The sequence below is a fragment of the Ornithorhynchus anatinus genome, chromosome 7 (genome assembly GCF_004115215.2).
Source record: "Ornithorhynchus anatinus isolate Pmale09 chromosome 7, mOrnAna1.pri.v4, whole genome shotgun sequence".
In the NCBI taxonomy this organism is placed as follows: Eukaryota; Metazoa; Chordata; class Mammalia; order Monotremata; family Ornithorhynchidae; genus Ornithorhynchus; species Ornithorhynchus anatinus.
Genome location: NC_041734.1, coordinates 9,734,894 through 9,760,382, shown reverse-complemented (window position 1 = coordinate 9,760,382; position 25,489 = coordinate 9,734,894). Strand labels below are relative to the sequence as shown.

Genomic DNA, 25,489 nt, shown 5'->3' with positions numbered 1-25,489 from the left:
CTGAAGATTATCTGTCCCCACGGCCCTCTGACTGCATGGCCCCAGCCGGTTAAAAAAATGGTGCTGAGGGGAAATAAAGGTAGCCTATTCCATCTCTCTGGGCCAGGTAGTTGGGGCAGGAGAGAGTGCTGCACATCCTCCCCAACCTCCTTTTTTTGCTTTGTTTTGTTTGCCAGGGGCCAGAACTCGCTAGATTTTAAACTCCTTGAGGAATCATGTCTATTATATTGTACTCTTCCAAGGATCTAGTACAGTGCTCTGCACATAGTAAGCTGTCAGTAACTACTATTAATTGAGATCAATCAGTGGTATTTATTGAGTACTTACTACGTGCAGAGCATTGTACTAAGCATTTGGGAGCATACAACGTAAGAATTGGTAGATGCGTTCCCTGTCTACCAGGAGCTGAAAGTATTTCAATCATGTACAGCCTCAGTTATAAACCATTTAAGGGATAGAGAATTAACAGTGCTGCATAAATCCTAGTCTGGCTAGGTCAACCTAGCTGATGATCAGGTTGGAGTGTGGTCAGTTTGAGGTCTCGTGGTATTCCAAGCCTGGTCCAGCATAATTCCTCAGAATTCTGGGAACTCACATCACGGGGATAGGGGTTCTTATTTTTGGCCTGAAGACATAATGAATTGGCACCACAGTCTTGGAAATACGTCCCCCTCAGCCCTCGCCTCGTGTCCCTATCCTAGCATCCCCCAGGCCAAAGCCTGTACTTAGTTTTTCCCACCCCAAGAAGAGGTTGGATGTCCCCAGAACCAGCTAGGGGTGATTGTGAGTCACCACAAGTGGCCCCAGGAGGCCCTCAGGCATACAGCTGAACCATGTGGTCTGGGTTCTATCCTGCCATGTGGCCTTGGGCAAGCTACTTCTCTGTGCCTGTTTTCTCACTTGTGGGCATAATAAACCCTGTCTCTCCCTACCTCACAAGGCAGTAGATAAAATGAGATAAATGATGTAAGTGCACTTTGAAAAAAAAATAAAAGCCAACTCCAAACAGTCAAGAAGTTATCGGGAGGCAGGTATCCTAGCTGAATCATGGGGCAACTCACTGTGGGGACTTCGGGTGAATTGCTTCACCCACGAGACCTCCGCTTTCTGATCTGAAAATGAAGATGACCATTCCCACTTCATTATTTTCTCTGAATTATTGAGGAGAGGTGTACGAAGTGATATGGGTAACCATGAGGAGAGGCAATATAAAATTCAAGGTGCTTTTAATATGCAAGTGATATTTAAGGGAACAGTAAATGTAGACTGCAGTGATCCATTTTGATCCAAGTGCTCTCTCTAGGTTGGGAGTGGATAGCTACAGTCATTTTTCTTTCATGCCAATTAAGTGCGACCCTTGTGCCCAGACCTCTTGTAAGGTTAGAGAATTAAATTCCTTCCCCTTCTATATGTAACTTTTTCTGTCCGAGTGTCAGGGACAAGCAAAGTTAAGGTGAAAACAGCATCCACCAGGACATTTTCCCTCCTCTGAAATTCGGGGCAAAATTTTAAGTCTTTTATTGAGCTGAAAATGAAGATGTCAGAAACCTGTTATTTTAATAAAAAAACAAAATGAGGTTGTTTTTCTTTAACATTCAAATACCTGCTAAAGAGGTACTTGAGAAGCCAAATAGAACAATTTTGTTACTTAACAGAACCTGGTCGAGGAAAAAAATACAGTAAAGTTTTTACTTGTAGCCAGGCAACTGAAGAAAATAACACTTATTGGAATTGCTGTTTATTATGCTTTTTCTTTAAAGCTCTGTTGTACAGCTTTTACTTGGCATTTTTCAGTAAAAGGAACAACTGTTTATGGCTAAATTGCTTAATGAACTGTTGGGTAGAAAAGGCAAAATTAGATATTAGAATAAATGGGTAAAATACCCACAAGCATCCATTAATGATTTTGTTCTCACCATAGATGTTTCAGTGGATTATGTAACACTTAATCCAATATCCTCTACTGATATAGGCAATTGTCATAAATATGGGCTCGATGAGGCATGAAATCCGCACTTCCCATTTCCCAGCGTGTGTATGTTGCCTCAGCCATGTGTAACTTCCTAAAGACTTTTTGTAGTAGGCATATGATGGGGATGTAAAATTTGACATATCCAAACTAAAGAGTTATTACCAGTGCTTCATCTATTACCATCAGACAGATTGCTTCACGATGTGGAAATCTATAGCAAAAACAGTAGAGAATGTGGCATGGCTACTTTTATGCCTGGTGGCTCTTGGTGAAATCTGGGTGAAAATGAGTTGAGTTGTGTTCAATTTTCTTCTTTCTGTTCAGTGTCTGAAAAAGCAGCCATTTTGGCATGCAAATGAAGCAGTGTTTTGTGTGTGTGTGTATGTGTGTTGGGGGGAGGGGAGGAGAGTCATGCTAGGAAAAGAAATACAAGCCCAAAAGATAGATGTTGTAAACTGAAACTAAGCAGTGAAAATGGAAAGATTGATAAACATTTAATTTAGAAATGCTGGGAACATTCAATGGCTTTATAACTAGCTATTGGACTAGCATGTTTCCCTGGCAAACAATAAAATGAAGCCCTGAATTAAATAGAATACACCACAAAAAAGGACAAGTTTCTTCCATGTATATTTCTAGCAGGTAGAGAGCCAAAGCACACTGACGTACCAGGCCAGGAGCTAAATATATAGAGTTGTCCTTCATATTTTAAATGATATTTGTTAAGCGTTTATTATGTGTCAAGCACTGTTCTAAGCACTGGGGTAGATACAAGTTAATCAGGCCAGATTCAGTTTCTGTTACACGTGGGGGGGTCACAGTCTAAGTAGGAGAGAGAACGGGTATGAAATCCCCATCTTACAGATGAGAAAACAAGGCACAGAGAAGTTCAGTGGCTTGGCCAAGGTCGCAGAGCTGGGATTAGAACCCAGGTTCTCTGGCTCTCAGGCCTATGCTTTAATCACTAACCAGGCCACGCTGCTTCCCATTTGAAAAGGACACTCCTGACTGTAAAGGGCACCTGTGAGACCATGTGTGGCTGAATTAGCCAATGTAGAATCCACAACCCTGCCAAACTGGGCACACAAGAAGGTTTTCCCTTGCTGTGTTGTTGTATTTAATGTTTGTAGCTCCAGGCCCCCTTTTCTCTTATGAATAATTCTCTGTTAACAACACTGCAGTTGTGCACCTAATTCATTAATTTCTGATGATGAGGAAATATTTCCACACCAAATGGGAAAGCAGTGAAACTTGAATTATTCCTTATTGAAACTTGGGAACTTAGCAAAAATTGCTCAATCCACAGTGATTTTTCCACAGATTGCCTTGGCAGTCTTTGTGATGACCTGTGAAAAGTTACAGGGAGCCTTTCCTAATATCGTGGGTTCCTTTGCCAGGAAAATCTTCTACCCTCTTCTCAGCATCCTGTTTTGTCTTTCACTTGTGGAAGTAAAGTCATGATATAAAGAGTTCCTACTGTCTTGGTGAAGCCTGTCGAAGAGGCTATATCCCTCTCTCTTCCCTTTGGCAATAGGGGGTAGACGAGAGTGCTAGAATTGTCTGACAGTAACTTTATCCCAAGAAGCTGAAATCTCCTCCTAGATCAAAGTGGTTGAACTGGGATTAGCAGAAAAATCCGAGAAAAATAACTCTGTGCTAAATCGCTCTAGAGTACCTGAAGGCAATAGCAAATAAATCTCATTGTTATCATCAGTTAATCGCCTTGGAATGACATCATGATCCTTTCACGGGTATTAACCACCCACCTACGAGGAGGCCTAAAGAACCCAAGATTGTTTGCCCAGAGAAGCCAAGGCAGCCGAGTGACTTAATCATATAGGAAGTGGTTCTGTCTCTTCAGGCCAGCTCCCTCAGCCATCATCCCTGTTATTATCAATGTTTATCACACCTGTTAAGCACTTTGTGCTAAGCATCTTCTCTCTCCTATGCACTTTCCTGGCTATTTATTTCAAATTGACATATTTATCCACCTGCTTTGCTTATACCCGCTTTCACTGACTTTAAACAATTGTCTCATCGTTGCCTGTCAGCTTACCTTTCCCATTAGATGTTAAGCTCTTTGAGGACAGGAATCGCCTCTCCGCACGGTGTCTGGGATAGTTAGTGGTTTTTGTGTAATAGAGGCTCAGTCAACAGAGAACGTGCCGACGATGATGAATAGAAAAATGGGAAATGGTATTTAAGCTTGTTCTCTTGACTGTAAGCTCATTGAGGACAGGGAACGTCTCTGCCAACTGCGTTATGTTGTACTCGCCCAAGTGCTTACTTAATACAGTGCTCTGCACACAGTAAGCACTCAATAAATATGTTCGAATGATTCGTGCAATATGAGATTTAGTTACAAGGCAGAAGTTTCTGACAATGACAGCTTTTTAAATGTTGGTTTGGGTATCTGAGGGAAATGGAATCTTGCTGAAGAGGTTAAAATTAATACAGATTCTTATCTGTCAAGGAGGGTTTAGGAGAGAGGCGGCCTGGGGAAAGAGCATAGGCCTGGGAGTCAGAGGACCTGGGTTCTAATTCCGGCTCTGCCACTTCCCTGCTGTGTGACCTTTGCGCCTCAGTTTCCTCAACTGTAAAATGGGGATTCAATACCTATCCTCCCTCCTGCTTAGTCTGTGAGACCTATGTGGGATAGGGGCTGTATCTGGCCAAATTAACTTGTATCTACCTCAGTGCTTAGTACAGTTCTTGACACGTAGTAACTGCTTAACAAACACATTTATTAATTACTACTATCCTTCCTGAAACCAAGCAGAATTTACCAGATGGTTTCTTTATTCCATTAGTCTGGTGTGTCAGATTGGCTTCCGATGGGTAAGGAGCTCTCTGTTTGTGGTCACTGAAAATGTCAGAACACTTTTTTACATCTCCTCACCTTGCTAGCCCAACAGGTGTGCATGAGGGCTCACGATGGGAAATAATTTGAGGGTCTTGACTCTAGCAACATCTTAAGGGAAACCACATTACACTGTTACTTCACCCTTTCTTTTAGGGATAAAATTCCTCACTGTTGTAGGTGTACAGGAATTTTTCAAGTCTTCTGACTTACTCCTTGGGGCTTCTGGTTGATTCTACTCCTTCCTTTGTCAGCATTACCGGGCCGTATTCCAGATCTGGGATATATGGAATTATCTTTTAGTTTCTTCCCGAACGTCATAATATTACAAGCCTGTCTATAATATTCAGTGACAAACAGAACCAGTTTATCAATATTTTCCGGCCCTCACTGTGAACAAGTAGCGATGGGATGAATCTCCGGCTATGTGGGTGTTTACATCACAGGTCAATAAGTAGCAGCTTTTGTGCCATTTTCATCAGCAACATCAGGAACTGTATCAGAAATAAACTATTGAAAACAGGTTTCCACTGAATGTGCTAAACCCGTGACCACATACTATTCATTTTTGCATTTTTATTGTATTGTGTAAAATGTGCAAATGGGTTAGAGGCTTGAGCTGTTGTCTCAGAGTCTAAGTAAAGGAATCATCATGTCATTATTGAAATATACTTGTCAGACCAGCCCTGCCCATTTGCTGCTGCATAGCTGTTTTTAGACTTATCATTGTGCAATCAACATCTTCCTCATGACACACAGAAAACCTGCAGACAAGAAAGATACAGGATGTGACTGAAATGCCAATCTAAATGCGCTAGAGAAGTAAGAGAGTAGATTACGATTTCAAATCCTCAGTGACACATCAGTCTTTCCCTGTCCTTTTCAGAGTAGGATGTGGCCAAAGACCCACCGGATATTTTTCCTTGTTAATCTGGCCAGGATTCTCCTGGAATTCATTGCCAGCTTGTTTTTTCTGGACTGTAGTGTACAGTGACCCTAAGGAATACCACAATGGAGAAAAGAGAGATTCCAGATCCAACATCTGCCATCATCCAAAATCCACAGTCTGCAGAAGTCTGACTGGGGACTGGAGGCTGAGTCCCCCAGTCCCCAGACGTGAGAGGCCTGGCTCTGCTTGTTGCTGCTTTTCCCCAGAATAATCGCTATGGCTTTTCCTACTAGCACCGGCCCACGGTCTGTAACATTCCCCAATGTGAATGGTCAGTATCAGCGTGGCTCAGTGGAAAGAGCCTGGGCTTCGGAGTCAGAGGTCATGGGTTCGACTCCTGGCTCTGCCACTTGTCAGCTGTGTGATTGTGGGCGAGTCACTTCACTTCTCGGTGCCTCAGATACCTCATCTGTAAAATGGGGATTAACTGTGAGCCTCACGTGGGGCGACCTGATTACCCTGTATCTCCCCCAGCGCTTAGAACAGTGCTCTGCACATAGAAAGCGAATAACAAATACCAATGTTATTATTATTATTGTTATATATTAATATGTCACGTGCGATATAGGGCCAGGCAAGTGCCACAGGAAAAAAAAGCAAAGCAACCCAAGCCGGTCTTCTTCACTACCTGCTTTCAACTGTCAGCTGCTTCCATTAGAATGTATGCTTATTTTTTTGTGGTATTTGTTAAGCATTTACTATGTGCCAGGCACAGTGGTGTGGCTCAGTGGAAAGAGCCCGGGCTTGGGAGTCAGAGGTCATGGGTTCGAATCCCAGCTCAGCTGTGTGACTGTGGGCAAGTCACTTAACTTCTCTGTTCCTCAGTTACCTCATCTGTAAAATGGGGAGGCAAGTCACTTAACTTCTCTGTGCCTCAGTTACCTTATCTGTAAAATGGGGATTAACTGTGAGCCTCACGTGGGACAGCCTGATTACCCTGTATCTACCCCAGTGCTTAGAACAGTGCTCTGCACATAGGTAAGCTCTTAACAAATACCAACATTATTATTACTAAGCACTAGGGTATCTACAAGCCATTTGGATTGAACACAGTCCCTGTCCCACATTTTCTAAATGGGGGAAAATGGAGATTAAGACTGTGAGCCCATCCGTCACTGGGCAGGGATTGTCTCTATCTGTTGCTGAATTATACATTCCAAGCGCTTAGTACAGTGCTCTGCACGTAGTAAGCGCTCAGTAAATACTATTGAATGAATGAATTTTACAGTTGAGGGAACTGAGGCACAGAGAAGGGAAGTGACTTGTCCAAGGTCACACAGCAAACCAGGGGCCGAGCTGGGATTATAACCCAGGGCCTTCTGACCCCTAGGCTGGTGCTCTATCCACTAGGGTCGTCATACTCTGCCGGGGTCCCCTCCCAATGCTTAGGTACAGTGTTCTGTACTCAGAAGGTGCTCCGCCAGAATCTCTGATTGCCACGGTTATCCCTGTGAGAAGTTAGGAGAGAGGCATTAGGACATTTTTGCTCGCAGAGTTGGATCGGCTCATGGGGAGAAAGGAGGTATTTGCTCATCGGATTTCTCTCCAGGAGAAAGCCAATCTTTCTGCAGCCTTTCTGTGTGAATTCCCTAAATTATATGACTGCAGCTGTCTCCTATCGAGAGCCTCTCCTCCCAGCCTAGTATGCAAAGAGTGCTTTTTCATTTAAGGAGCTGAATTAAGCCCTTATGGGCAGGGGACGTGTCTCTCATGCTTCTGTAGTATTTTCCCAAGTGCTTTGTGGAGTGCATTTCATTCAGTAGGTGCTTAATTAATACCACTGCTTCTATGTCAGTCAGAGGTCATGGGTTCTAATCCCAGCTCAGCCACTTGTCAGCTGTGTGACTTTGGGCAAGTCACTTAACTTCTCTGTGCCTCAGTTACCTCAACTGTAAAATGGGGATTAAGACTGTGAGCCCCATGTGGGACAACCTGATCACCTTGTATCCCCCCGGTGCTTAGAACGGTGCTTTGCACATAGTAAGCGCTTAACAAATACTAGCATTGTTATTATGTGGGATGGGGAGTGTTTGATCTGATTAAATTGTATGTCTCCCAGTAGTTAGTACAGTGCCCGGCACTGAGTAAGAGATTAATAAATACCACAGTAATTATTCATTATTCCGACTACAGTGGCCGTTTCAAAAAATTAAGAAATTAATTTTAAAAAATTGACATGCTGAGCATTCAGTAAATCAAAATTATTGAGGACTTTCTGAGTGCAGAGCACTGTACTAAATGCTTAGTAGAGTACAATATTACAGTATAACGGAGTTGGCCAGTGATCGATGGTGAGAAGGCTCATGATATGGAAATGTCTGTGTGTTTTTCTGGAGGTTGTTTTACCTTTATGTTATTTTGGCATGCAACACACTAAATACAGCACTGCGGCACCAAAAAAATGCACACAAACTCCAGGAATGAAAGGAGTTTGGTGGAGGAGGTGGGAAGACATCCCCTTTGTTTCCCATTCAGTAGGTCACAAATGGAGACTTCTCTGAACTCAGATGTTGCCTCTAGAAAAACACAACCTTATACAGAAATCCATCCGGTAGGCAGAAAGAGGGAAAATCTTTCCCAAATTATTATTTTTTTCTTCCTGGGTTCAGAGTTGTAGAAAATGAATAATTAAACAGTGAGTAGCATGAGTGGTGATTCAAGAAGGATGAGTTCATCGTATATAGCTAAATGTGATGAAGCTGTGGCAGAGAACTGGTGGCAGAAGTCAAAAAACAGTATCTAAGAGACTTTTAAATAAAGGATAAAATTCCATACATGGCCAGAGGTAAATGAGGACTATTCTGAATCAAAGCGCTATCTAAAACTATGAGTGGTTCTGACACCCTTTCTGGTCTGGCATGTCTTCAATATCACACATTTTGTCCCCTGGTGCAGGGTTGAGCATGTAGAATCTGCCTGAGCCTTTGTTTAGTTTGGCTTTTTGCTCTTAATTTTCACTCATTGTCCCACTCCAGTAGGGTATTCTCCACAGGCCATAAAATACCCTAGAAAAAAGCAAAAACTGAAGGCCAAGTGGGAAAATCAGAAATTTAATCAGAATAAATTTGCAGTTTCCAAAAAAGAATGGATATTTTCAGAGAGTGTTATAGTACTTACCGTTGCCTTTGCAAGCCAAGGGTTGGGGCCCCGGGAGAGGCCTGAGGTGGTTTCCAGGAGCAGACCTGCAGAGATCTAAGGATCCCTAATAATGGCTTTCCTCTTTTTTGAGCGTTGTTCTTTGGCCTTTATTATTATTAATAGTATTAGTAATAATATTTAGTTATAACAGTCACTAAGCACTTACGTGCCAAGCACTGAACTAAGCTGTGAGATAGATACAAGATATTGACGCGAGTCATAATCTTTGTCTCTAGTGGGGCTGACAGTCTGGGTGAAGGGAGAGCAGGTATTGAGTTCCCATTTTACAGATGAGGAAATTGAGGCCCACAGAAATTGTGACAAGCCAAGGTAACAGAGCAGGCGTGTGGTGGATTCAGGATTAGAACCCAGATCCTTTGACTTAATGCACCCTTCCCCATCCCCTTCTCAAATCACAGTAATTTTGGCGGAAACTCTTCGGAAGGGACGTAATGGTATTTTTTGAACAATTTTTGAGTGCAATCCCCTGTATTATGTGCTTTGGAAGGTACAGCAGAGACATAAGGTGCAGTCCCCGCCCTCGAGAAATTTATGTTCTAACAGGGGAGACGGACATAAAAACATTTGTGGATACTGAAGTCAGAGTAATACATTGAACATGGAAGACCCTGCTTTGGAGTTAAGTGGTATATGTATGAATCATGTGCTTTTGATGCAGATCTTAAAAGAAATTCATTCAAGCAGAAAGGAAGTGAGGCAGCGAGCTTAAAGAAAATCAGGCAGTATGTTTATTTAATAAACTCTGCTTTGCCTTTCGGGGTTTTTTTTGTGTCTAGAGTTGGATGGATGCACAGATAGATGATAGGTGACAAGTGATTTATTTGTGATGGTATGTATCTGTAGGCAGATATTAGTGGGTTTTGAGTTCAGTGATGGGACAGGGAGCCGGCCAACAAGGAAGAAGCCATTATTGTGGACCAGAGAAATTTTGATAAATTGTTAATGGCTATGAAGTTTACAGTTGGAAGATTTAGTGCTCTTTATGTTTCACGTATCTGATTATAAATATAATCTTCTATCTGAGGTTTCAAGAGGGATGCCGTCCTTAAAGTCAGAAATTAAAATTATTTGACCATCTTTCTTGATTGTGATGGTAAGTCCTGCACTTTAAGTCAGGATACAACCTAGTTGGGTAAGAATCCATTTTATTTACTGAGTAGATATATGCAGAGCACTACACTAAGCACTGGGGAGAGTGCAAGATAGGATCCCTGCCCTCAAGGAGCTTACAGTCTAAATAGTTTACTTTCCCAACTGCCTGGGATCAACTCTGATCCCAATCGAAAACAGAAGAGGAAGTGGGGCTGAAATGCTCAACAGTGGGAAATAGCCTAAAAACTAGGGTAGGAGATTGGATTCTCTTATTTGCTGTAGCAGTAGCTTTACATTGGCTCCTTACCCCATTGGCCTGTTCTGAAGAAGCAGCCTTTTCCTGGGCTCTACGCTGGCTGAGCTCCCCAGCGATGGCGGAAAAGTGGTGGAGTGTTCTTAGGAATGGAGTTGGAAATGACTGAGAGCAGCTGGGAGGAGCGGTGTGGAATTGGGTGTGTGAGCACGCTTCGGGCCAGGCTGGGGGGATGATAACGGCAGAGGGGCAGATGCAGGACTTCCCTCCTTCGGTCCCTGCCGCCTTTATTGAAGGTGGAAACCCCCACACTGGGGGACCTCTGGACTCATAGGAGACATGGCCTCTGATCACATTGATTTAGAACTTCAATAGTCCCAATCTAGAGAGCAGCAGTAGTCTCAGGGCTGGCTCGTACGGAAAGCGTAACGAGGCAGAAACTTTATTAAAGGAAGGGAGAGCCTAAAAAGTAGGCACCATTGAAAATAGTGGGGTGCATTCAGCCAATTTCCAAGCGCTGTATTTTCACTGTGATATTGAAATCAGTGTGACCACCTTCCCTACCGAGGTGTGATAGGAGATCTTGCCTGATTGGAAAAGGAATAGAGTTCTTTATTTGAAATCGGAAAAGGAATAAGCAAAAAGGTAGCGAGGGAACAGAAAGGTTTGATGGGTTGTTGTCTTAAGACGAACATTTCAGTCCTCATTCGGCAATAATCTGCAAAGCGATGGGAGGCAGGTTGTCCGTTTCTCTACACCTATTCCTCTCTCCCTCTCTCTACCAGCTCCTTCTCCTTTACTCCTGTGAGAATTTAATAAGGATAAAGTTTTCCCCGAGTAATCTCTCCTCTCCCCACCTTATCTACTGCCCTACTGCCATCACCTATGCACCTTAGTCCTCCCCTCTTAGCACTAACTCACCCCGACCCCTTCCCTCCACAACCCTTGTTCATATCTTTAAACTCAGTTGCTTTCCTAACCGTAATATTTAGTGCCTTTCTTCCCTATTGAATTATAAGTTTCTTGAAGGCAGAGATTGTGTCTACCAACTTCCCTGTTTTTACTCTTCCAAGCTCTTAGTACAGTACTCTGCACACATTAAGCACTCAGTAAATACTATTGATTGATGAATAAAAATGGTCACCGGGATGGCTGAGTGCCAGCATGAAATGGGCCTACTCGTGTTTGTATTTCAGATTGAGATGAGAAGTTTCTTCCAATTAGACATTTCTAAATTATTTCAGTATCTCTTGAGAATAACAGGAGGAAGGACGTGTTAGTTGAACAGGAAAGATTAAATCGCTATTCCGTCTTATTCTGCAAAACTATTTGAGGTAAACAAGGGAGCCAAATATTTGTTGTTTTAACTGAGAAAAAAGCAGTATTAAGCACCAAATTCCTGTCACTTGAAGGTGATGGCAAGAGCAAATATTTCAGCACTGCTCAGCAGAGTTCAAGCCCCAGTGGCCCATCCAGTCCAGAACAAAAAACCTAAGAAAATGCTCACCGACTCATGACTCTGGCATCACAGAACGCAGAACATTTCTGGGGTGAGCCAGGCGAAACTTAGGAAAAAAAAAAAGAGCCGACACCTGCAATTGCAACCTGCTCTCATCCATGGCACCGATGCTGCCGGAGCATTTGATGTAGACCCTGTAATAAGGTTTCGAGAAGTGAGATAATGAAGGTGTAATCCTTCTTCAAGGCAGGTGAGACATCTGTGTGGAGTCGTAAATGGTGCCTGCCTTGTCATCTGCATCCAAAGCACTGAAAAATCTGACCCAATTTAAGTTGGCCTGGAGATGTGATTATTCTCAGGCCTGGCTGTAGTGTTATGTTGGGCTTTCGCTGAAATATTAAGTTAACAATCCCTTCCACCTATCATCACTGTAGAGTCCCACTGGGCTGAGCGCTCCATTGTGACTTCACTTTTTCCCGGGAGGTGATGGTGTGGGACGTAGTCAACTCTCCTCTCTGCTTTCATTTTCTCTTGGGGTCATCCGACCCAGAGCCACTTGTCTGATGTCCGCTAAATTGATTGGTTCTGATGCAAATATTGATTCCTCGGAAGCATGTAGAGCAGCCATCCCTTTTCGAGTGGCTTGGTGTTCTGCAGCATTTCAGGGCTCTCTGAGAACAGCTGAAGTGATAGGTGCTTCTCTCTGGGGATAATAATAATAATTGAGTATTTGCCAAGCACTGTTCTCGTGGTACTTGTTAAACGCGTACTTAACAAGACACTGCACGAAGCCCTGGAGTAAATACAGGATAATCAGATTGGACACAGTCCCTGATCCACTCAGGACTCACAGTCTAAATAGGAGGAAGAGCAGATATTGAATCCCCATGAGAAGGAACATGACGTGGTGGGTAGAGCACGGGCCTGGAATCGAGAAGGTAATGGGTTCTAATGCCAGCATCACCACCTGTCTGCTATGTGACGTTGGGGAAGTCACTTCACTTCACTGTGCCTCAGTTACCTCATCTGTAAAGGGGATTGAGACTCTGAACCCTACATGGGACAGGGACTGTGTTCAACCCGATTTGCTTGTATCCATCCCAGCTCCTAGTACAGTGCCTGGCACGTGGTAAGTGCCTAACAAATACACCAATTATTATTATTTTGCAAATGAGGAAATTGGAAGCTCAGGGAAGATAAATGCCTTACTCAAGGTCATAGAGCAGGCAAGTGGCAGAGCTGGGATTAGAACCCTGAGGAGGGTGGAAATGAGAAAACCCAGGTCACTATGGTACCATGAATCTCACTTCAACTCTCTGCAAGTCTAAGTCCAGTCCATGACATATTCCAAGAAGTCTACGGACACCACCCAACCGAGTTCAAAGTTGTATATTTGGCTGGGATGGGGAGGACTGGAGCACTTTGCCTCTAATCATTTCATATTTGCTTCATCCAAAATCATGGATGAACTGTCAAAGGGTTTTAGTGAGGAAAAGTTAAAAGAAGTTTACTGGAAAGGAAGAGGTGGAAGGAGGAGAATAATTGGCTTCAGGTCTAAAAGCTGGTTAAATGAGGAAAATGCTGGCTAATGTTTCTCCATGTCAATGAAAGGACTAATCAAGATTAATTAATACTATCAATCAAGAGTATAAACTCTTTGAGGGCCCCGATCTATGGCATCGTACTAACCCAAGTGCTCAGTACTGTGCTCTGTACTCTGTAAGTGCTCAGCAAATACCATTAATTGACTAATTAAAGAAAAAATGGGCTGGAAATGTAGCGGCAGATGAGCGGTCAGTTACCCGGTCCAGAAGTTCTTCCTTCTGTCTGTGTGTGTTAAAACAGGCTCCCAAGGGAGGCTGTGGAGTTTCATCCCTGGAGGTGGGCAGCCATCTGTCAGGTTGGATTAGTCATGCCTAGAATTAGGAAGCTGGCCCACATCATCTCTTGATGGCCGATTGAGGACTACAGGGGTGGCAGAAGGGCTCTGGGGCAATCCATCGTGTCCCTAAGTGACCACTTTGGTTCCATCTGGATTTCCATCTCCTGAACTTCATTCTGGAACAAGTTAAGACTAAAACTAGTTTTGCAAAAGCACCATTTGTCTTGAATTTTTGAACCACTCAGAAGAGTACATGGATCCAAAATCACCTTTTCTTTAATAGTTTAGTGGTCTCTTTTTTTTATGGTACTCGTTAAGTTCTTACTCCCAGGCGCTGTCCTAAGCGCTGGGGTAGATACAGGCTAATCAGGTTGAACACAGTCTTGGTTCCACATGAGGCTCACGGTATTAATCCCCAAATTACAGATGAGGTAAGTGAGGCACAGAGAAGTGAAGTGACTTGCCCAGGGTCACAAAACAGACGAGTGCTGGAGCCGGAATTAGAACCTAGGTCCTTCTGGTTCCCAGGTCCGTGGTCTAAGCACCAGGCCACACTGCCTCTTGTCTCATGTGTAAGGTGTTTCGGGCGGGGAAGAGTGGGTTAGAGCTTTTGAACTACAAACTATCATGCATCTCCTTTCTCTACTCTGTGTTTTACGTCTAGATATTTCCACACGATATACTTAGGGATCCGCAGCCGCCGGAGCGGGGAGCACGACAGATGGCGTTTTTATTGGAAGATGGTGTACGAGTACGCAGATGTGAGTATGCTGCATCTGCTGGCCACCTTCTTGGAGAGCGCCCCTCAGCTGGTCCTGCAGCTCTGCATTGTCGTCCAGACTCACACCCTGCAGGCCCTCCAAGGTAAGAGCTCTCCACGACCGTTTCAGCGTTGGTGTAGAGATTCATAAACGACTGCTTACTGTGCGGCAGAGCACTGTGCTAAGCACTTGAAATACAAATCACTCTTCTGCTGCCCTCTGCAAAATAGTCCTCTGTGCTTCCTGCTTTTTCTCTTGAATATGTGACTGATGCACAATCTTTTCCTCAGTATTTCCTGTTACCACTTAGTTGGAGAGAGACAATTCCATGTGCCCCCAACTGGCCTCCAGCCTAAAAAAAAAAAATGGGATTTTCCGCTTGGCCAGAGGAAGACTTAGGAGTGTAAAAGCAACAGGCTTTTCTCAAAGCTTATTGCAGAGGAGTGGTCCGAGTTAGAAAAGAGACCCACCGCTTTGTTCATTTAGCGTCTTTGTTAGAAATAATGGGCAGAAGCAGAACAATGACTGAGAGAAGGGCTTCTGTTCATCACGTTGTTTGGTGTTTGGCCATGTATTTCGGGCGCCACCAAATATTTCCAGAAGGATCATTTCCAAGTTAGTGCTTAATTAACTTATTCTTTGAGTTCAATAGAGGTATCTGCAGGACTGGTTTGCAAATGGAACGTCAAAGGCATTTTACTGACACTTTCCAGATATCCCGTCATTACAAAGGCATTGTAGATACTCCGTACAATATAAGGTTTTCTCCTGTAGCTCCTCTTTGTCTTAGTGCTTTTTCCCATAGGAGCAGCTTGACAGAGGGAAAGTGGACAGTAAAAAGGAAAATGGTGTTGAACCACATAAAGAAGGGGGAAACAATTCACAAATGGATATTTGACATTTTGAAAAGAATTAAAAATCTGAATGTACAAGGAGAGTGTGACTGCCTTACCCTTGATATAAACTTTGCCTATGTAAGGGCAGACAAAATTAAAATTATTTGAGGAAATTGTTGAGTGAAAGTCCTTCTAGGACAATTTGTGCCTCCCTTGAATAATAATAATAGGAATTGTGGTATTTGTTAAGGGCTTGCTGTGTGACAGGTATTGCTCTCAGCAGTGGGCTAGAGACAATATGTGTAGATGGAACGAAGTCTAAAGGGGGCGAGAGAATAAGTATTTTATCCATGGAAAAAGGTCTAGAACTCAAGGTGCAGGTGACCGTGCTTATACTGCTTGGGAATCCATGGAAAAGGAGATGTTGAAGAAAGGACAGATGTCCCAGACTAAGCATATCTCTATTCAAATCATGTTAAAGGGGCGATCTGGGGCCATAATGGTCCTGCCTTTGGCTGGAGACTGCAGAGCTGCTTAACCTGCTGCACAATCAGGCAGTCTTATGTACATCAAACTCCTTTGAGAGTTAATAATAATGTTGGTATTTGTTAAGCGCTTACTATGTGCAGAGCACTGTTCTAAGCGCTGGGGTAGAGACAGGGTCATCAGGTTGTCCCACGTGGGGCTCACAGTCTTCATCCCCATTTTACAGATGAGGAAACTGAGGCATAGAGAAGTGAAGTGACTTGCCCACAGTCACACAGCTGACAAGTGGCAGAGCAAGGATTTGGACCCATGACCTCTGGCTCCCAAGCCCAGGCTCTTTCCACTGAGCCACGCGGAGTGTAGATAAATTAGTGAATGAAAAGCCCAAAATAGAGTATGGAAAGAACAATAGGGATTTAAAGAGTACAGTTAGGGGTGTTAGATGGCATTGACAGCCATGAGGAGGTCAACTTTCATTCCGTTCCCGCAAGCACCCTGTTATCACGGGCAGAGGTAGAATCCTGGGTGGGGTAGATCATGGGCCCAATCCAGTAATGGCTTTGCTTCTCTTCTCCCTGTGAGGAGTCTGTGTGTAATTGCCTTTCTCTAAATTCAGTGTTACCCAGTACACCTTACTTATTCCAAAGAGTGACCTGAGGCCCAGGGATTTCTAATGGCCTACAGATCGTTGAATCCTGGACCCCTCTTTGCAGCTAGTAAGAATCCCTCACTATCCGATGGCCATTTTCTTTTCAGATTTCCATTTTTCTCCTTCCTTCCGGGCCCTCCTCCCTCACATATTAACATTTCTGATGCAGGACTTAGGGTCTGCACTGAAACTGTTTTCTGACCAATCTGGAGATAACAGGGTGCCCTCCCCATCCCGCCACCACCCCCACCCCCCGCAACAAAGCTGGTCCAGTGACATTAGGACTCCAGCCCAATTGGAGGGCAGCTTAAGAGGACTGATGAGACATTATTTTCATTGACAGGATGTTTCATAATAGAAATGCCAGTGGTTTGAGAGATTAGAGAACACAACTACCTGTTAGATCAGTTCAGTCAAGTCGTCAACAAAGAAAGGCAAGGCAGCCAAAGTGCAACTTTGAGATTTTCTTCACATTTTGAAGTGAAAATACTTCTCCTCAGGGAAAGAGAGTCCAAACACACTCCCTGCTGGTTGTAGATGAGCTCTGCTTACGAATGAAGCGGAGACCATGCTACCGCTCCGAGACCAGAATTAAATTGACCTGGGTCTTGAGGAGCGAGGCGCTGTCCCTCCAGAAGAGGCAAATGAAATGCAGTAAAGGAACAGAGCCAGAATAGCTCCAGGAAAGCAGAAAAGTATATTTCCATAAATCTTTCATACTAAAAGATTCCTCTCATGTTTATGTAATAATGGAACTGCCAATTATACATGAGACTAGTGAGGAGGCATTGAACCTGTGAAGTACTTTGCAAATACTTGCTAATTAAAATATCTGCAATGTTTCAATTTAGCAGGCAGAAAGAGGTCTTGAAGCCTGCAGTCATTTGGGTGTGTGACTTTTAAAGTGCTTGGAATTAGAGGAAGAAATCCATGTATCTAGAGACCCTATTTCAGAAGTGCAAGCAAACAGCATTTTTTTCAAACCATTCCTCCATCTCCCACCTGCCATCTCTCTGGGGAGACGGCCCCCCTTTAAAACGATAAGAAAATTAAATGAGAAACGTGGTGTTTTTGAAATTCTAAAAATTGCATTCCCTCGAAGAAAGTTGGTGCAAGACAAATGTACTTCTAGCTGTGGAAACTCTTTTTCGGCTCTCTTTTCTTATTAAATAAATAAGTTAAAGATAATACCTCACGCTGTAAGATGGCAGACTCTAGAACTGGATAAAGCAAAGTATAATTTATAGCGCCTGAGCTGTACCAAGACTGTTGTTGAAATCTCCCAGCAGTTACCAAATAATTCCTGTTCAGCGATCTCACCATTCAGAACTAGGATGAACGTTTCCAGTAAATCTGAAATTTCTAACACTGTTTCCTTTAGACAGAACAAATGACCTTTGCTTTTCAATATGTGACAATCCATTCCTTACTCCTCAGGCATCTAAGAACCACAGAGCTGGAAGCAGTGGCTAAATTGAAATTTTTTTAAAAAAATCTGATTATCTCTGCATGAAACATTTATAGATGTGGGGAAATGTTAGACTTGCCTTCCGAAATGAGGAGAGTAAACCTAAGGATTATAAAATATGTCATTAAATATTTTATATAGAGCAAATTGTGGAATCTGAAGGACTAGAGCAAGTGAGTGAGTTGTCAGATTCCCTGTTTCTCATTAAGACAACTTACTGCTCATGAACAACACCAGAGAGACAGGTTTTTAAGAAAGAATAGCTACTGGTGATTATTTTTAGAAATACTAGTTATTTGCATCACATTTGTTAAGAATTAACTATGTGCTAAGTCCTAGGTTAGGGAAAGACTCCGAGAATCAGACACAGTCCCTCTGCCACATGAGATTCACAATCTATTTTATCCCTTGTTTTACAGATGAAGAAATTTAAACCCAGAGAGGTAAAGCAATGTGCCCAAGGTCACACAGTAGACTGGGGGCCCAGCAGGAATAGGAACGCAGGTCTTCCTTCTCGCAGTCCCATGTTCACAGGATGGATCTCAGAAGGAAATGGAAGAAGAGGCATACATATACGCATGCATATATACATACGTAAACATTAATGTTCTGTGAATTTAGGACCCTCCAGACAGCTCATCTAGACTAGTGCTTTCTAATCCGTAGATTTCATCTTGCTAGTGATACTTCACGTCACTTTTAGACTGTAGCCCCATGTCAGACAGGGACTGTATCCAACCTGATTATCTCCACTGCTTAGTACAGTGCCTTGTTATGTAAGCGCTTAGCAAGTACCACAATCACTATTATCATTATTGTTAAAATTATTAAGTCAGGAGTCTGCAGCCTATGGCTTGGAAGCCATATCTGATTCCCTCCCAACTTGTCCCCACTCTCTCTCTGTCTGTGTGTGTGTCTCTCTCTTCCCCCCTTTTCCTTCTCCTCTCTCACCCTTCTTTCCCTTCCCTCACCCGTCTTTTCCTCCTCCACCTCTTCCCATTCCCCTCCCCTGCGGACAGCAACAGTTGTTACTGTGAAGCAACCACAGCACCCAATGTTGTCATCACTTTGCACAGTTCAGAGTGACAAAATAATAATAATTACGGTATTTGTTAAGTGCTTACTATGTGCCAGGCGCTGTATTAAATATTGGGATGAAGACAAGTAAATCGGGTTGAACGCAGTCCCTTGTCCCACTTGGGTCTCATAATCTCAATCCCCATTTTACAGATGAGGTAACTGAGGCACAGAGAAATAAAGTGACTTGCCCAAGGTCACCCAGCAGACAAGTGGCAGAGCTGGGATTAGAGCTCGTGACCTTCTACCTTAGCTATGGTAATGTGTGTTGAAGTTGTACAAATAGCTCATGGCACATGAACTGCTCAAAGGATTCACTTTGTTTGGATCCTGCATAAAAAAGTTACCAGCCCCTACACTAGGCTATACTCAATCCAGAATCTTTCTATAGGTCACAGTCCACTAAAGGAGAATGGGGATAATTCTTTTGTTTATTTGGTTGCTTCAGTGAATCGATTGAATGTAGGTAATCTTTAAATATAAGCAGGTTTATTTACAGTTCCTGTAAACCTTGTTTAATTCTCCTTGTTAAATCTATGAGTGATTTCAGTGGTACAGGTCAGAACTCAAGAACCCAACTGAGTGGTATCTGAAAAACAGATCAAAAAACACTGACCAGGACAACTCCAGATGAAAGATGACCTTTAAAATAGAAAAAAAATCTATATTGTCCAGAATACCCATGCGGAGAGTGATAGCCTTGACCGCAGGCATTCTGATATCACCTTCCACATAGATAACCCCGCTAGATTTGGCCAAGACTCCATGAGGGTCATTCGTGGTGAGTCCATGATTGCTAAGATGCTGCAGAGCCAAGTGCGAGACAGTAGCATTAACACTGATTTCCCTGGGACCCCAGGCCACTTGAACCGATTCAGCTAAAAAAAATACAGTATTTTCCAACTCAGCGTCAGCGAATGGTGATGGCTGGTGGCTGGCATTCCTCACACATAATGTTCCAGGTCCTGCCTTCTGTCAAAGGGCATGCTCAGAGAAGCAGCTATCTGAAGACTGTGTAGACCTTGAAATTTCCCAATTAGTGCTCCTGTTAAACGATCCCTGTTAAAGGCCATCTAGTGTCCACTGCTGAAGTGCGGAGAGGACCCTGGTGCTTACGTTCCTGGGAATGTTTAGTGCTCATTCTTCTTTGTACAGAAACCGATGGGATTGGAAAGATTAGGTGACTCGCCATCTACTTGGGGTGTCAGACTAAAAACCCAAACGTAAGGGAAACACAGTCAACTCTGGCTCCTTTGGAGTGCTTGGGAAATCGCAGAGGGTTTTTGGACTGCTCACAAAGTTGGGGTAGAGTTAAGGTTTCCTGCTGGGGTCCCAAAGAACAAGCCAAGCAATATCCCTGAGCCCAAGGTGAGCATGTCATTCATTCATTCAGTCAGTCATATTTAATGAGCACTTACTATGTGCAGAACACCATACTCAGCACTTGGGAGAGTATAATACAGCATGTTGAATCAGCAGCAGGATCTAGTGGATAGAAAACAGGCCTAGGAGTCAGAAGAAACTGGGTTTTAATCACTGCTCTGCTCTTTGACAAATCATTTGATTTTTCTGTGCCTCAGTTACCTCATCTGTAAAATGGGGATTAAGATTGTGAGCCCCGTGCGAGACAGGGACTGTGTCCAACCTGATTATCTCGTATCTATCCCAGTGCTTAGAATAGTACCTGGCACATAGGTGAGCTCTTAACAAATGCCATAAAAATTAAAAAAAATCAGGTCCAGGACCCATCGTCAAGAGGAGCAGCGTGGCTTAGTGGAAAGAGCAGGGCGTGGGAGTCAGAGGTCGTGAGTTCCAATTCCAGTTCTGCCACTTGTCAGCTGTGTGACTTTGGGCAAGTCACTTGACTTCTCTGTGCCTCAGTTACCTCATCTGTAAAATGAGGATTAAGACTGTGAGCCTCATATGGGACAACCTGATTACCTTGCATCTCCCCCAGCACTTAGACTAGTGCTTGACACATAGTAAATGCTTAACAAATACTGTTATCATCATCCACAACCTCAAGGATTGTCATCCAGTTCAGTTTGGGGCACCAACCCATCAGCAACCCTCAGTTCCACCCCCACCTCTCTAACGGGGTCCTCAGCACTTGTGTTAGCCTTACCTGGATCCCCTGGTTGACTAGGAGCTGGATTGGATCCTGTGGGTCCTCTAGAGAACCAGACTATTTTAGGACCACCAAGGATTGGGTGTCCCTGTTTGCAGGCATCGTGGGTTGTAAACTGTAAGCTTTAAGCTCGTTGTGGGCAGGGACGGTGTCTCTTTATTCACTCACCCCAAGTACAGTACTCTCCACACAGCGCTCAATAAAAGCGATTGAATGAATGAATGGGCTGGGAGGCGGCAGCAACAACGGTGACGTTTCAGCAGTTCTCACTGCCACAAGTTAACCGGGATAGGCTTGGTGTGGCCATTAGCAATGTATCCCCAGCTCTCGAGGACGTTTGTCTGGGTTCTAAACAGAAACCCCCATTTTCCAGCTGTCAGGGTAGATTCCAGGAAGGAGGTGTGGCCTGAACGTTGCAAAGGCTTGGGAGCCAGGAGGTCCAGGTCTTCCCAGTTCTCCCCGAAGACCTATTCCCCCATAAACCCAGGCTCACACCACCACCGACACCACCCCTCCACCCCCACCCCGCCATTTTTCTTCATCCTGGTCCCAGGCCTATACTTTGAGCAGAAAAGGATGTGACCAGGTAAGGCCCAACGGGTGACTGGCTGTGGGTGTGAGGTGCACGTTAAGACTACCGGTCTGCTCATTTCCAAACTTAGTGGTTTAGTTTGTCAGCCAGCACCTTTTGAGTGGCTGCTGTGTATATGAGGCCTTGCTGGGGTCCCAACAAAAATGAACCTGAAAAGATCCCAGGCTTTAGGTGCTCAAAAATCTCAATTTACAGATTACACGTACAACCCAAGCAAATATAACCAAAGATTCAAACCCCAAAAAGCTAGGCTTGATTCTTATCTTACACTTGTATCTGCCCCCGTGTTTAGTTCATTGCTTGGCATCTAATAAGCATTAACAAATACCACGAGTCTTCTTATTTTGTTTTTTTTATATATTATCATTATTATTATTGTTGTTGTTTTTCCCATTTGCACTGGAAAAAGTGTTTTCCCAATGCCTGGAGGAGAAAAGAACCGTCTCTTCTTTCTTGCTGTGAGTCTTGCCTCTTCCAGGGTACAATCCCATTGGGTTCAACTCTCCATTGGTGCAGCAGTGACAGTATAAGGTTTTCCCTGTGTAACTTTTCAGGAGCGTAGAGAGAGCCAGAGCTGCCAGCAGCTGAAGGGAGTGCTCCAAAGAATCCCAGGGATCTATGTCTCCATCCCATAGACTATTAGCTCCTTGGGGGCAGGTAAAGTATCTCCCAACACTTTTATACTGTACTCTCCCAGGCGCTTAATATGGTGCTCTGGATGTGATAAGTGCTCATTGATTGAACTGGTTTCTGCCCTGTCACTTTCTTCAGGCTATTTCCAGGAAGGATTGCCCAGTTTGGATCAGAGGCTTTGTCAAGATTGAGTCTTTTTAGATTCAGAAACATGACCACTGTGTCATATTTTAATAAAGAAGATGGGCAGCTCGTCTGGGTATGTGGAATATGTCTCCAGAGGTAGATATGTATAAAATACATCATTCTCCTTAATTTCCTCTGTTTTTATCATATTGTCTGCATCTCTGTGCACCTCCTGAAGATCTGCCCCTTTAAGCAGCAGTGAGTTGTGGATGATAAAATGAAATGTTGAACCTTTGGCACTGGGATAATGGTCATCAGTCTTGCGTCAGACTTGTGAAGAAATTAGACTTAAGTTTCTCGAGAGAACTGGCAAGAATTTGCGAGAAAATCCCCGGAAATACAGAAGAGCATTTGTTAAAATGGTGCTTGGTGATGCCTTTCACTGTGCAGAGATATTAAATGGTCTGTAATTTGGGGTCATCGATTTTGTTCAGTGCTGTCTCAGTACTGAAACACAGGTGATAACAGTCTTGACAAAATAAAATAAGCCATTGCTTATATTTGCTTTAGAGCACGTAATTAGCTTTATTCTCATAACTCAAATCCCCATTAGTGGCGAGCAAAAGCTTATTTTTTTCCTTGATTAAAACATGCTGGGTTTTTCAATATTTCTGTCCTATTCTTTCATTTTTGTTTTAAATGGCCTTGCTCATTAGCAGGAAGGCTAATAAAGTTGTAAAGAGCTCCAGTGCTCCTCCTTCATATTGGATTCAATTGAAAAGGCACTCCGCTAATGACTTTTGCTCTAAAAATGAAGATCAAGTTGAGCATAGACTGCATGATTAGTTGCCCTATTGCTCTGCTGTATTAACTAACATTGGTAGGGAGAAAAAGGAGTTATAGGCGGTAATGATATTATCGATCTCCCTCTAATACATTTAATAGTCTCTGAGGACCTTTTCTCCTACACTGATACTTAAAGGGGCAGGCAATATTTCATTTCCTTACAAATGATTCACATGCTTGGAAATCAGCTCCGTCTAGAGTGGGACCCGAACATGAGTAGTTCTGAATTTGAATCATGCTGAAATAACGGTACCGAGTATTTTTAAGTTCTCATCATTCGGCTTGAGTAATTAAGTGTGAATCTCGGTGCTTTGTTTCATTTTCTCTCCCTCTAAATAGGTTTGAGTGGTTAATTTTGTGTGTACATGTGTGTGGATACACGCATGCACACGTGTGCCTGAGTGCATGAGTGCGGGAGGGGAGGAAGGCACGGGATGATTAATTGGAGGCTGTGTTTGTGGGAGGGCAGTGTGATTAATTGGGGTATGTTTCCAGGGTATCCATATGGGCAGGAGGAGGAGAGAGTTTGGGGTTTTTTTTTGTTTTTTCTGTTGTTTTTATCGGTACATGTTAAGGGCTTACTTTGTGCAGGCACTGTACTGACAACAGGGAAAAATTCAAGAGAAGGAGGTTGGACACAGTCCCTGTCCCACATTGAGGCTCCCAGTCTTAATCGGAGGCAAGACAGTTGAATCCCCATCTTACCAACGAGGTACCTGAAACACAGAGCCGATTAGCTACTTGCCCAAGGTCACACGGCAGACAAGTGGCCGAGCCGAGATTAGAACCCAGGTCCTCTGACTCCTGGGCCTGGGCTCTTTCCACTAGGCCACGTTGTTTCTTTTAGGGGAGATTAGGTGGACTGGGACTCTACTGCAGCCCGAGCTCCCACTTTCATCTTTAGCTAAGGCTAGAAGAAGGAAAGAAAGCCCTTCACCCTTTGAAGAAACTTTTGAGAAAAGGTAAAATGATTTAGCCTTTGGCCAGCCCTCAACTTTAGGGAGAAGCTTGCATCGCTGTGGCTGGTTAGAACAGATGTTCCCGCCTTATGACTTCCAGCCACCAGCAATCATCACTTCGACAGACGCCGGATCTCTGTCGAGCAGGAGGCAGGAAAAGGGAAGAGTGGGTCTGACCTAATGGCGACCGGAAAACAGCTTACTATAGGGCTTTATCAAAGTGCTGCAGCTCCAGCCTGCCCCTCAGATATGCCATTCTCACCAAGGCTTCTGACCCAGGCTCCTTAATCAGTTCCTTTCAACTCTCATCACAGAAAAAAAACCCTAGAGTACTTTGCATCATGCGGCATGTTTTCTGGGCAATAAATATTTGATTCCCTTTTCTCAACCTTGCCTTTAAAAAGCACGCAATCGCATTGAAAATTTGGGTTTGCATTCATTCACTGAGGGCTGGAGTCGGTTCAGAGCTCAGGAAAGTCTTGGAGTGCAGGCAAAAAAATACATCTTGATGATTCAGCAGGAAGACTACAGAACGGGGGATCATTTCCTGTTGAAAGATTCAAGAGAGGTTTTTCATCTACAACGAACACAGGCGGGTTTATGAGTGTGCGTCGATAGAGAGGTGGAGAGAGCGCTGCCTGCAATAGAGCGTCAGAGCCAGATGGGAGTTATGAGGAGCGAAGAATGGGCTGATTCGACTAGTATGTAAACATTTATTAGTATAAAATCAGAGCGAGATTCACCACACAAAAGCTTACAATGTAATGCTGATTGCAGAATGCTGTGGTTCACTAAGCACTACCACGGTTAAGGGTTTGTCAGCATTTCCATTGTGGACAACTACTAGTCTTGGTGGTTTGAAACTCAGCTGTCGAAATTTAGTCTGGAATTTCCAGAGCGTAAAACGAGGCAAAAAAGTTTTAATAACCACTCCCATCTTTCCAGTAGTTTCCAGAGATGGGGAGGCCTTCTTTCTGGGTTTCTGAAATCCCACCTCCTCCAAGAGGCCTTCCTCAATTAATTTTTCTTCTTCCCTGGTCATTTCCTCCCGGGAACCATCTCAGCATCAGTTAAATAAAAATGAAATTTACTCTTTGAAAGTGTTTTTTTTCAATGCAAGTGCTATTTAGGCCTAAAATGTCTTGTGACTTGAGGCCAAAGACCTATGTTTTTTTAAAATCAGGATTTTCCAGGAGTCTTGCTAGTGTCGACCTGGTTTAAGAGGCTTGCCCAAAATATCAGGGTAAATAGAGCCAGGATTTCCTACCTGCTAGCCCTTGTTTCATTTACTCAACACCTGAA

General features: G+C 43.6%; 1 protein-coding gene across 3 annotated transcripts in view; it reads left to right on the top strand.

The window, feature by feature from the left end:
- The window catches only part of XKR4 (XK related 4), a 272,001-nt gene that overhangs the window by 146,591 nt on the left and 99,921 nt on the right, over positions 1–25,489 (top strand). For all 3 annotated transcript variants that reach the window (XR_005660223.1, XR_005660221.1, XM_029068424.2), the window contains exon 2: positions 14,291–14,490. Coding sequence is in view for 1 of the 3 variants with exons in the window: in XM_029068424.2 (XP_028924257.1) it covers positions 14,291–14,490 (200 nt within the window). In the remaining 2 variants the exon portion in view is untranslated. The remainder of the gene's footprint in view (positions 1–14,290; positions 14,491–25,489) is intronic.